We start from the raw sequence: 13,034 nt of genomic DNA, 5'->3' as shown, positions 1-13,034 counted from the left end.
CCAATTTGGACTGTGCAGTTGCTAAGAGCGCCCCTATAGCTAACAATTTGCCCTCATCCATAGTGACATTGCACCACTTCAGGCGCCTCCCACAATTAGTGGGTCGTAAGCCACAAATGGCGCAGAGTCAAGGAGAGGGGATTGTGGTCACTATCAGCTGTGGGTGAAACCCCCATATATCGCACGAAGCTCCACAGATTAACGTTGAGGAGAATAAAATCTATCCTCGACGTGTGAAGCGCCCTATTGTAGGTATGGGCTCCCAAAAGATCCGAAGGCGTCCTCCCGTTCACAGCCCTCAGGCCATATTCCAGGGTCAGGGAATTAAGTTGGATGGCCCTTTGGGACCACCTCCTGATGGGTGGAATAGTTAAAGTGGGAATTCCACTCCTGGCATCTTCTTCGGCAAGGCCCAGGATGTCCTCCGTAGCAAGGGGCTCAAAAGTGCAGTTAAGGTCTCCCGCAACCAGGACATGAGATCTGGCCGGGCACTGTCTAAGAAGGTCCTCCAATGCTATAACTGTGAGTGACTGTAAGCCTCCTTTCGGCCCCCTGGCATAAATGTTAATGATGTTCAGGATGAGCCATCTCTGGGGCCCCTTGAGTGAAATTCTGAGTAAGTCAGGGGAGTTGGACGCATGCTGCACGACTTTACACCCAAGTGAGACATCAACCCATATGAGAAGGCCGCCTGAGGGGCGAGCCTTCCCTGAGGGGGAGGGAATTGTGGGTATGAAGAACGATGAGTACCCCACCTTATGGCAGGGTTCCCTGCTCCATGTTTCTTGGAAAATACAAATTGAGTGGGCCTCCACAAGGGTATTCCAATCGGGAAGGTCCAGCTTCCTAAAGATGCCCGCAACGTTCCAGCTGAGAATCCTGAGAAGTGGATCCGCCACAGCCGGGACTCAGACCCAAGTATGCTCGCCCGCCCCAAAATAGTTAGTGGTAAGCCCTCTCTCGTGGACCTCCCAATGTAAGTAGTAGCAAGACCAGATGACGAGTCTAGAGGCTGTCTAATGCATAGGGGGGTGGATTCAGAGGGACTGCCTAAAACAGGCTGTGACTGGAGGTTGTCGCTAGATAATTCCGGGACACGGATCATACTCAGACGAAGAGGTGTGTCCCGGGGGCAAGTATTATTTCAGTACCCGAATACCCTCGAGTGATTCGTTGGCCAAGCGTGTGGTAGGTAAGAAAAAGAGTGATGGTGGTACTCCGGGGGGATGGAGCCATGCCTCCCACCCCACCCTTGATGAATAGCATTTGGTGAGCCTGGCGGTCTAGCATAAAAATAGCTCAAATCTACTAAACCAATACCCTCCCCTCCATAGCCTTGCTGCTGGTTGCAGATGAATGGGGCAACCCTGGCATCCTTAAAATTCACCACCACACAATCCCCCTGGAGATGCTTGTGTCCGTATCCTACCCACCCTACCCTTCTGACATTTAGAATCTGGCCATCCAGCTCATTAGGCAGTGGTCTGTTCACTCTCAACCAGTGCATGGCTTTATTTTTTAGCGCCTGGTAAGGTTCATGCTGGTCAGCCTTCAGTGGCGGGACATTAGTAAGAACAGCGACATAGGGCTGACAATCAGGTAGGAGGTTTACAGGGGGGGTCTAGCAGCCTTAGTGTAAGGCTGGGCGGGCTGCTGGGTGGCAGGTGCGGACTTAAGGCTATTTTTGTTAGGTTGTTCTGAGAGGACTTTAGGGTCTTTCCTTGAGCACGGTGCTTTCGCCCTCGTAGTATTAAGTCCTTTCGGATTTGTAACTGGGGGAACAGAACTAACTGAATGTTGGCCCTGACCCATCAGGGCACTGGTGTCGGGAGGGAGCATGGTAGGCGGAGTAGAAACTGGATCAACCTGTACAGCGCCCTGGTGCGCACACCCATGTGGACAGGCCGTTTTAAGGGAGGGTTGAGGCTGTGCAACCTCAGGAACTAGAGCGTCTCCATGAGATCTAACCTGCTCGCTCTCTCTCAAATTGTTTTTAGCCTGCAATTTTATCAAGGATTTGAGAGAGAAAAAATTGTCTAGAGTTGACTGCTCGAATCGGTCTAGACGATCTGCAATATCCTTAACCCTTTGTAGTACGGGGAGGATCAGGGACCTTACTAACTTCTCAATCTGCTCTATAGGGGAGAGGACAAAGGCAGATCGGATGTAAGAATGCTCTCTGCTAAACTCTCCGGATGAGAAGCTGGGTTGGGCTGGGCAGGGGTCATGCTAATTTCTGCATATGGAATCAAGGAGTGTACCCTCCCCGGCACCACGAGTTCCTCACCACCACTAGTATGTTTAGCTTTAAACTTTTTAGAGAGTTTGGGCGGCCCACCCCTTGAGTTGATGGCAAATCTTTTCCTCTTTAGGGCACGAAATCTGGGGCCCCCGCCACCCACTATTTTCCCTTTTAGGAGGGAGGTGCAAGCGACACTAAACGCTGGGGGGTTAGTTTTATCAGCCATGGGAACTAAAGACGGAACCGATGGTGGAGTGGACTCTGGGGCCTTAAAGGAAGCAGGAGACTCTAACCTTGAAACAACTACCCCATTCAGCCTGTCCAGGCTAGCCCTGATGGCGCCTATACTATCGCGTTCAGGAGCCTGCGGCGCTTCAACATCGCGCATTTTATTGTTAGCTGGAGAAGTTATTTCTGCTATGGCACCTAAGGAGGAACGCTTGTGAGAGAGAGGTTCAAGAGACAATCTGCGTTCGGTGGCTGCAATTTCCTTTTCTAGCACAGAGAAAGCACGAGTTATAAAATTGTCCAAAGTCCCATTGATGCTCCCACCCCCCCCCACCTTTCTACCCTTTCCCGATCTAATAGTCATGGGCATGGGCAGTAGAACACCTGAGTAGAGCAAACGTCCCCCAACAGTAACAGGAAACTGAGGGAATAAAGCTGAGTTTACAAGTCAAGGCAGGAATCCAAGAGGAACAAGATGTAAGGGGGGTGGCCCAGCCGAGCCTAATCCGGCCTATGACGGCCTTAGACGATCCCGCCCTTGTCCCGGGCTTCTCCCAGCGCGTTCCCGCGCGCGTACCTCGCAGCGGATGCTGTAGAGAGTTAAGTAGGGCGGTGGGCGGGCCTCGAGCACAGGTGTTGGACACATGGGCTCCTGGGACTTGGAGTCCAGTGGCAGCGTGCTCCTCTCGTCCCCGCACACGCAAAGCACTCCTCAGGACGGTCACTGACAGGCAAGGTCCCCCAGCAGTTCAAAGCATCTGGTTTCCAATTTCCTTCACGGCGAAGCGGCACCTGCGGAAGCGGGTGCCGCGAACAGTTAAGCAGGGCGGTGGGCGGGCCTCGAGCACAGGTGTTGGACACACAGGCTCCTGGGACTTGGAGTCCAGTGGTAGCGTGCTCCGCTCGTCCCCGCACACGCAAAGCACTCCTCAGGACGGTCACTGACAGGCAAGGTCCCCCAGCAGTTCAAAGCGCCTGGTTTCCGATTTCCTTCACGGCGAAGCGACATAGAGTATATGGTTGCTACCATAATAGCCTTTGAAAATATACTATTTACTACTTACTACTTTGTAATTTATGTACCGTGGGACTCCCACTACGACAACGGGGAATGATTCAGGCATGTGAATCTATGAAAGATACTCCAATACTGGATAATGAGCAATGTAACTCTTCAGGCATTGTACAGCATCTCAGTAGTTGCTCAGATAGGAAGGATTTCTTGAAAAGATGGGGTTTCAGTCCCTGGTGGAAGTGAAGGATTGAGCCTGACCAATCTGGATTGAGATGGTGATCCATCTCAAAGGGGAATATCCGGTCTAGCACATCATTTTCTTCTTCCTGAATTTTCTAATTTTTAAGTCCTAAACTTTGTTCTCTAGGTATGATGAGGTGCCACAGTGAATTGTCTTGTTGAGTGCAGCTTACAAGTCTTACAATTACATACCTTGTGGTTTGGGGACAACATTTTGCACATTGTTCAAGGTTGCTATTGATTGTAATCTTCCTGTTGCATGTGTGAAAACTGAACTGTGTTTCCGCAGTACTGAATATCCAGTGTCCAACTGTAAACTATTTGACTTGCATGGGTGACAGAAAACCAAAGACGGATGTACATGATTATATCTCTTCAGGAAAGTGAATATTGAGGGAAAATGACAAGAATAAGAAACATTAATGGACAAAAAACATTGTGAATAAGAGATGTAGTCAGCTACCACAGATAGCATCAACCTCCTAGAACTTCACATCCCCACAGAGGGCACCCAACTCTAGGTAATGCATAGAAACCTAGGATAGTACAGCTGTAGATGAAATCATAACTGAAGTGGTAGTACACACAATCATGGATAGTACAAGCTTCCAAGAGCTGCACAGCCACTAAGAATAGCACCAAGCACCAGTAACCACAAAGTCGACATGCATACTACCAAACTCAAGGAGCATTATGGTTTTCAATGATATCATGGTCTTTACTGCCACAGTGGCTGCTCTCTCCTGTTAATGTCTCTAATGAATTCTTAGCACCTGTTTCTATCATGGCTCCCACGCTCATCCTCTCTTTCTGGCACTGTCTTCACTTTAATCACACTTTCTTTACATTAATCATGTGGTCTGTACATCCATCAAACAACCTCCATGACCATCAAAGAGTTGGGTAAGATTATGGCTACAAGTTACATCTTGGTCTCCCTTCCCTTCACATGGCTTCTATGACCTCCACTTGTCCTGCATCATGAGAATGGCGTGTGAAATTTGCCTTTATTATTACCTTCATCCATTCCATTAAGGGCCTGGTCCAGGTACTTCTGACCATAGCGGTTGCGATGCTCCTTCCACATGGAGCCATTCTCACTGCGTAAAACCACAAGCTCCCGATCACCACGTCCATGGGAAGCAAAGTGCGGGATCTCAACAATTACAGGACTGCAGTAAAAGAGACACCATGAGAAAATTTAAATAAAAAAACATGATAAAAAGCAGACAAGGAAATGGGGAGAACTTGAAATAAGGGTAACATAGCGATGGCAATAAATAATATGATATTAGAGACTATATGGATAAAGAAGAATGGTTATTAAGGGAACATGCAACATAAGAGCATATCTCTCTATATATATATTAGTCATCTGGAGTTTTTTGCGGCAAGTCAAAAAAATGTTTTACATTTTTTTATGTATATATATATATATATATATATATATATATATATATATATATATATATATATATATATATACACATACATACACAGGCTTCAAGTATACGCACAAAACCAACAGAATAGTGGTTCCGTTGGTTTTGTGATTCCTGAGAGCGTGCGTATTCTTGCAGCCTGTGTACGCATTGTGATTGCCGGTTATCTCCGCCGGTGTACACGCCAACTTCCACGGGTCCTCAGAAGTCTGGAAGGAGAAACGATATATATATATATATATATATATATATATATATATATATATATATATATATATATATATATATATATATATATATATATATATATATATATATATATGTATTTGTGAACATATACATGAGGGAGCATGGGCCTTTCAAGGAACAAGGTGATGCGATGACATGGCAAATGGACAAAATGGTGGAATCGAAAAGTGAGAATAAGGATATATGTAAAGGGTATAGTGTAAAAAGGGAATATAGTAATAAAGGAATTTGGCAACAAGCGAATATGGTGCATGCGAAAATTGCAACACAGGACCTTGTGGGGAAGTGAACACAGCCATAGAGGAAAATGCTAATAAGGGAGTATAACAATAAAAATAATAACAACAGGGGCAACAGGACATTAAGAAGCTCGGTAATAGGGGAATCTGTCTCTAGTGAAATGAGGTCGCTGATGAATATTTTCAGGAGAGAATATGAGGGTAATGACCACAAGAAAAACTGATGCGTAAACATGCCGATATGAGACTATGATGATAGGGACAATTATGGAACAAGAATGATGAAATGCTAATAGAAGAACACGCAAAGATTGATAGGTTAATCAACAGAAAACATGCCATAATATTTGTTTTTGTTAGTGTGTGGGTCTATACAAAAACCTTGACAAAAGAACCACAAGTGATAATTACAAGTCTCTTAGCCCCAAAGAAGTGAAATTATATGAGCAGCATTCCAATTGTTCATATGAGTAAAGGCAAATATTGTAGCCACCCAACAAGTGTTTTGTTCCCTTAGGGACTTCAAGGCACGGAAAGTGGATTTTTGACTGGTAGATTATATGTTCTGTGTATGACTGGAAGAGCATGTATTCTATGTAGATAAGATGTTGAAGTCATTCATTGAATGGTCCTTCTGCCTCTTTCTGAATCCTGGTTGTTTGAACGTTAATATTGTAATCCAAATATAGGTGCAGGTTATCAGCAGCATAAATCATAAATGTGGTTTGTTAACACAGTGACCTGAGTATTCTGAATATCCCAGATTTGTTAAGAATAATGAAGCACAGCAATATGAAAGTATGGTGACAGAGGAGGGTTATATGTAGATAAAAGCGTGATAGAATACTGCATTAAGAGAATTTGGTAGTAGAAGTTGATGAGGGGACTTGGGCTAGCTAAAAGGCAATATGGCAATGAGAGAAATTCAGAATGATGGAACGTGTTTAAGGTAATGAGGGAACACAGCATACAAGCATCACCAATGCAGACATCACTAGTGGCGCCAGTACAAGCCACAAATGGGCATATCCCACCAACATCAATAGTGCATTCCACACCATCATTACCAGTGCCATCTGCCCTAGTCTGGTCTTCATTGCCATACTTACCTGAGGAACTGAGCTCCAGCTGGGCCTAGTGCAATGATCCTACTTGCCAGTCCCTCTTCCTCTGCCAGTGGTGGTGGAGTGGTTAACTTCTGAGGTTTGACCAGACGGCACGTAATGCGAGTGGGTGCGGCACACGTTCGTGGTGGGATAATCACACGCAGTCCATTATGGCGACTACCACGCATAGAACCACCTCGGGCATCAACCATGAAACTCACCAAGAACCTGACAAAAAGAAAGGAAAATTCTCAAAGATTTTATATCATAAACATTAGTAAGACTGCTACACAAAACTCCCTCACTCAATAACACCTCAACAGGATCATTAAAAGGATAGAGTAGGCGCCAACTGATCTGCCAAAAATATCAAGCTATGCATTCTTGCCTACAGTCTTCTCTCAAAGTTATAGTTCTACAATGTAAAAAGGAAACAATGGAAGAAGGAACATTCTCAGTGACTAAACTGAAAGGGCATGTTCACTGTAAAAGTTGTGCAATGCAGCACAACAACCAAAGTTGCTGCGCTGCATTGCTTGGGGGAGAGAGCAGGATACCACCATATCTACAAAAATATGACATAGCTGCTCACTTTTCACGCACTGGCACGTAATTATGGTGCATTGCGCCACACACACACTTTTCCCTGAGGTACAAAGGTATTGGTACTAGCATAGGTTCTGTACCAGAAAGGCACTTTTTCAGCACACAATACTATGCTCAGACATACTTTCAAACGTTTCCTACTTGGTATGTGTGCTGTACAGTGCAGCACACTTACAAAGTTTGAAATGTTTGGAAAATAAAGAACTTTTCTCCAACTTTGACCCTCCCTCTAAGGGGTCTATTTTTTGGTGGAAGGCCCTATCTACAAATGTTATTAGTTGGGGCTTAGGATCAAAACACCATAGGTTGTACCATGGTAACACCCAAGTACCACCAATAGGACACTCCCTTGAAGCAAAGTAATCCTAGTCTCACAGCTCAACATGATGCAACTTTTTCTTCTTTTTCACAGAGATGGCCAACACCGATCGGACGATCCTGCTCTCCGCCGTCAGGTACTTTCTTGACAACCCATCGGGTTGCGAGTATGAGCTGCTTATACTGGGGAAGTTGTTTTTTTTTTTAAAAACACTGGGTTTTGTTTTTGTTATTTAATTCTTAGATTGAAGGGTTTGGGTAGGCCAACTACGGTGGCCTTTAATTGGATGTTTCCATGAGGGGACAAGCGAGTTACTCCCCCCCTTTGTAAGTTTAAGCTCACGCTTGACAGTTCAGCCCTTACTCTAGAACTGCACTTGAGGCTGCACAGCCCGCCACCATTTTTGATTTTTTAAACTTTGCCTGCTTTAGGTCCTTTGTATGCCATTCCGTTCTTTCCACTGTGGAGCCTACACGCCCATGTGACTTTAATCACCCCGCCGTGAGTCTCTTTCACGGTAATTCTTGTCCTTTTTGCATAGTCCTTGTAATTCATTTTTCTGTGTTCAGACCAATATGTCCCTTTTTGTTTATGTCCTAGATGCCCCCCTCCTCCTCATCACCCCTTTGTCCTGAGGAAGACCCCCATTATGGTTTCTCAGCCACCTACGACACTGTGGGGTAAAAACATTCAAAACTGGCCAGCTTGCGCTTCAGCACAATATGTTCACGGAGGCTTTTAAGCATGGTTATGTGAACTCATGACATTTGTTGCATTTACTGTGGCTCAAAGAGAAGCCGCGTATCAATTCCGTTTGATGTGGATCACGAGACCAGCGCTGTATATACTTTCCTGATACTTATCCATCTGCACTTTAAATTCCCAGCACACCCCCTCCCTCCCTATCCCTTCCACCTTCACCCTTTTGGGGCACAAAAGCTATCAGAACAAGTGATACAATCTGTATGAATAGTGTATCTGCGGGTTCATTGTGATTAAATAACAGTGACCAATATCTATTGTTTTTTGCTTATGTTTCCATATTTTGCTTAACTATTGTGTTTCTTGTTTGAATAAATGCGTACTGGGACCACTCTCTCACTGTACCTCAAAGTAATGCAAAGCAGAAACACTGAGTTATTTGTTGGCATCTTCCCAGCGCAAATAAAGTTTTGCTCTGGAGAGTAAACAAATCAACATTTTGCACTGGTTTGTATTCAGGGGGGGCTTAGCTGCTATGGCGGAGGAGCATCGCCCCACTGCAGAAACGCAGCAGGCAGAAGAAAAATAAAGCAGCAGGGGCGAGTGGTGGTAGGCACTGAAAGTACACATGGATATCTCCAGGCTGTTCCATGAAGATATCCCGTGTTTAGGGCATAGGCTGGAGCGTCAGACTGGTCCGCTCCGCCCAATCCCAGCACTGCTCTCATGCTGGAAGCAATAGCATGAGAGCAGCGTTGGAATTGCGTGGGGAGTCTGGGAGCCTGTCCTTCTGGGTATTGGAGTGCAGGGAGCAGATGAGCAGCAAGGCGCAGCGCTGGAGCAGAAGATCGTGGTGACCGGCACTGAAAGGTAGGTGTATTTTTTCCCCCGCGCTGCCCCCCTAGGTCAGATTGGCAGAAGCCGCCTATGTTTGCATCAATTTTGGTCACTTTGCACAGGCGCAAAGTGTTCCTAAATCTGGCATATATTTTTGAATCCTTTACCACACAATTTCTGGAGGGCAAAAAAACCTCACAGCCTGCCCCAAATGATGCATCCTTAAGCAGGGAGTAACAATGAAGAAAATTATAGCACAGGACCACCACACCATATGAATCAGACAACAAAATGAAATTACTCCAGGGCTTGGCTACTCATGGGTTTCAACACAATATCAATAACACAATCCAGATACATGTCTGTATTGCATTATAAGAATCTGAGTATAAGGTCGTGGGTGACTGTAATATTTGTGTATATGGTACTGTGTGTGACATCATATAACTGCATTTATTAACATTTCCTCTGTATTTCTGAGGCTGGGAGCAAGTTTAGGTACCTTTGTCTGATACCATGAGAGCACCCATAACAACTATGCATGTACAGTGTTGACAGTGAATGTGTGGGCTTGATGTTCAGCGGGTGCGTGCTATTACCTTTACCAGCAGGTGCTGGTAAAGGTAATAGCACGCACGCACGCGCGCTATGCTGCTGGAATAGCGATCTCCAGCGCTGCTTTGTTTTAAAAATACCGTTCTTTGTATTTTCGTTTTTATTAATTGCATTTGCTACTGCTTTTAATCCTCTCCTGCTGTGTCCACATACTTGCATTTAAATTGTGCCCCCCACCGCGTTTTGAGCGGATCTGTCCTTTCTTCGTTTCGGCGCCTGGTCGCCATCTTGGGGGTGGATATTGGTTGTGTGCCACTTGTTTCAGCGCTCTAGCGCTGATTGGGACCTCAGGTGAGCCCTATTTAAGGTGAGCCTGCATTGTGCTCAGCCCTGGTAAAGGTAATAGCACGCACGCGCGCTATGCTGCTGGAATAGCGATCTCCAGCGCTGCTTTGTTTTAAAAATACTGTTCTTTGTATCTTCGTTTTTATTAATTGCATTTGCCCCTGCTTTTAATCCTCTCCTGCTGTGTCCACATACTTGCATTTAAATTGTGCCCCCCACCGCGTTTTGAGCGGATCTGTCCTTTCTTCGTTTCGGCGCCTGGTCGCCATCTTGGGGGTGGATATTGGTTGTGTGCCACTTGTTTCAGCGCTCTAGCGCTGATTGGGACCTCAGGTGAGCCCTATTTAAGGTGAGCCTGCATTGTGCTCAGCCCTGGTAAAGGTAATAGCACGCACGCGCGCTATGCTGCTGGAATAGCGATCTCCAGCGCTGCTTTGTTTTAAAAATACCGTTCTTTGTATCTTCGTTTTTATTAATTGCATTTGCCCCTGCTTTTAATCCTCTCCTGCTGTGTCCACATACTTGCATTTAAATTGTGCCCCCCACCGCGTTTTGAGCGGATCTGTCCTTTCTTCGTTTCGGCGCCTGGTCGCCATCTTGGGGGTGGATATTGGTTGTGTGCCACTTGTTTCAGCGCTCTAGCGCTGATTGGGACCTCAGGTGAGCCCTATTTAAGGTGAGCCTGCATTGTGCTCAGCCCTGGTAAAGGTAATAGCACGCACGCGCGCTATGCTGCTGGAATAGCGATCTCCAGCGCTGCTTTGTTTTAAAAATACCGTTCTTTGTATTTTCGTTTTTATTAATTGCATTTGCCCCTGCTTTTAATCCTCTCCTGCTGTGTCCACATACTTGCATTTAAATTGTGCCCCCCACCGCGTTTTGAGCGGATCTGTCCTTTCTTCGTTTCGGCGCCTGGTCGCCATCTTGGGGGTGGATATTGGTTGTGTGCCACTTGTTTCAGCGCTCTAGCGCTGATTGGGACCTCAGGTGAGCCCTATTTAAGGTGAGCCTGCATTGTGCTCAGCCCTGGTAAAGGTAATAGCACGCACGCGCGCTATGCTGCTGGAATAGCGATCTCCAGCGCTGCTTTGTTTTAAAAATACTGTTCTTTGTATCTTTGTTTTTATTAATTGCATTTGCCCCTGCTTTTAATCCTCTCCTGCTGTGTCCACATACTTGCATTTAAATTGTGCCCCCCACCGCGTTTTGAGCGGATCTGTCCTTTCTTCGTTTCGGCGCCTGGTCGCCATCTTGGGGGTGGATATTGGTTGTGTGCCACTTGTTTCAGCGCTCTAGCGCTGATTGGGACCTCAGGTGAGCCCTATTTAAGGTGAGCCTGCATTGTGCTCAGCCCTGGTAAAGGTAATAGCACGCACGCGCGCTATGCTGCTGGAATAGCGATCTCCAGCGCTGCTTTGTTTTAAAAATACCGTTCTTTGTATCTTCGTTTTTATTAATTGCATTTGCCCCTGCTTTTAATCCTCTCCTGCTGTGTCCACATACTTGCATTTAAATTGTGCCCCCCACCGCGTTTTGAGCGGATCTGTCCTTTCTTCGTTTCGGCGCCTGGTCGCCATCTTGGGGGTGGATATTGGTTGTGTGCCACTTGTTTCAGCGCTCTAGCGCTGATTGGGACCTCAGGTGAGCCCTATTTAAGGTGAGCCTGCATTGTGCTCAGCCCTGGTAAAGGTAATAGCACGCACGCGCGCTATGCTGCTGGAATAGCGATCTCCAGCGCTGCTTTGTTTTAAAAATACCGTTCTTTGTATTTTCGTTTTTATTAATTGCATTTGCCCCTGCTTTTAATCCTCTCCTGCTGTGTCCACATACTTGCATTTAAATTGTGCCCCCCACCGCGTTTTGAGCGGATCTGTCCTTTCTTCGTTTCGGCGCCTGGTCGCCATCTTGGGGGTGGATATTGGTTGTGTGCCACTTGTTTCAGCGCTCTAGCGCTGATTGGGACCTCAGGTGAGCCCTATTTAAGGTGAGCCTGCATTGTGCTCAGCCCTGGTAAAGGTAATAGCACGCACGCCCGCTATGCTGCTGGAATAGCGATCTCCAGCGCTGCTTTGTTTTAAAAATACCGTTCTTTGTATCTTCGTTTTTATTAATTGCATTTGCCCCTGCTTTTAATCCTCTCCTGCTGTGTCCACATACTTGCATTTAAATTGTGCCCCCCACCGCGTTTTGAGCGGATCTGTCCTTTCTTCGTTTCGGCGCCTGGTCGCCATCTTGGGGGTGGATATTGGTTGTGTGCCACTTGTTTCAGCGCTCTAGCACTGATTGGGACCTCAGGTGAGCCCTATTTAAGGTGAGCCTGCATTGTGCTCAGCCCTGGTAAAGGTAATAGCACGCACGTGCGCTATGCTGCTGGAATAGCGATCTCCAGCGCTGCTTTGTTATAAAAATACCGTTCTTTGTATCTTCGTTTTTATTAATTTCATTTGCCCCTGCTTTTAATCCTCTCCTGCTGTGTCCACATACTTGCATTTAAATTGTGCCCCCCACCGCGTTTTGAGCGAATCTGTCCTTTCTTCGTTTCGGCGCCTGGTCGCCATCTTGGGGGTGGATATTGGTTGTGTGCCACTTGTTTCAGCGCTCTAGCGCTGATTGGGACCTCAGGTGAGCCCTATTTAAGGTGAGCCTGCATTGTGCTCAGCCCTGGTAAAGGTAATATCACGCACGCGCGCTATGCTGCTGGAATAGCGATCTCCAGCGCTGCTTTGTTTTAAAAATACCGTTCTTTGTATTTTCGTTTTTATTAATTGCATTTGCCCCTGCTTTTAATCCTCTCCTGCTGTGTCCACATACTTGCATTTAAATTGTGCCCCCCACCGCGTTTTGAGCGGATCTGTCCTTTCTTCGTTTCGGCGCCTGGTCGCCATCTTGGGGGTGGATATTGGTTGTGT

General features: G+C 46.3%; 1 protein-coding gene across 10 annotated transcripts in view; it reads right to left on the bottom strand.

Moving 5' to 3' along the window:
• Nucleotides 1–13,034, bottom strand: part of ANK1 (ankyrin 1) — a 1,037,654-nt gene that overhangs the window by 414,236 nt on the left and 610,384 nt on the right. For all 10 annotated transcript variants that reach the window (XM_086943592.1, XM_086943597.1, XM_086943588.1 and 7 more), the window contains 2 exons: nucleotides 6,765–6,989; nucleotides 4,743–4,897 (listed from right to left, as the gene is read on the bottom strand). In XM_086943592.1, coding sequence (XP_086799718.1) covers nucleotides 4,743–4,897; nucleotides 6,765–6,989 — 380 coding nt within the window. The remainder of the gene's footprint in view (nucleotides 1–4,742; nucleotides 4,898–6,764; nucleotides 6,990–13,034) is intronic.

This window comes from Lissotriton vulgaris, chromosome 11 (assembly GCF_964263255.1).
Source record: "Lissotriton vulgaris chromosome 11, aLisVul1.2, whole genome shotgun sequence".
Classification (NCBI taxonomy): Eukaryota; Metazoa; Chordata; class Amphibia; order Caudata; family Salamandridae; genus Lissotriton; species Lissotriton vulgaris.
The sequence above is the reverse complement of the archived record's forward strand: the minus strand, read 5'-3'. Positions and strand labels throughout refer to the sequence as shown.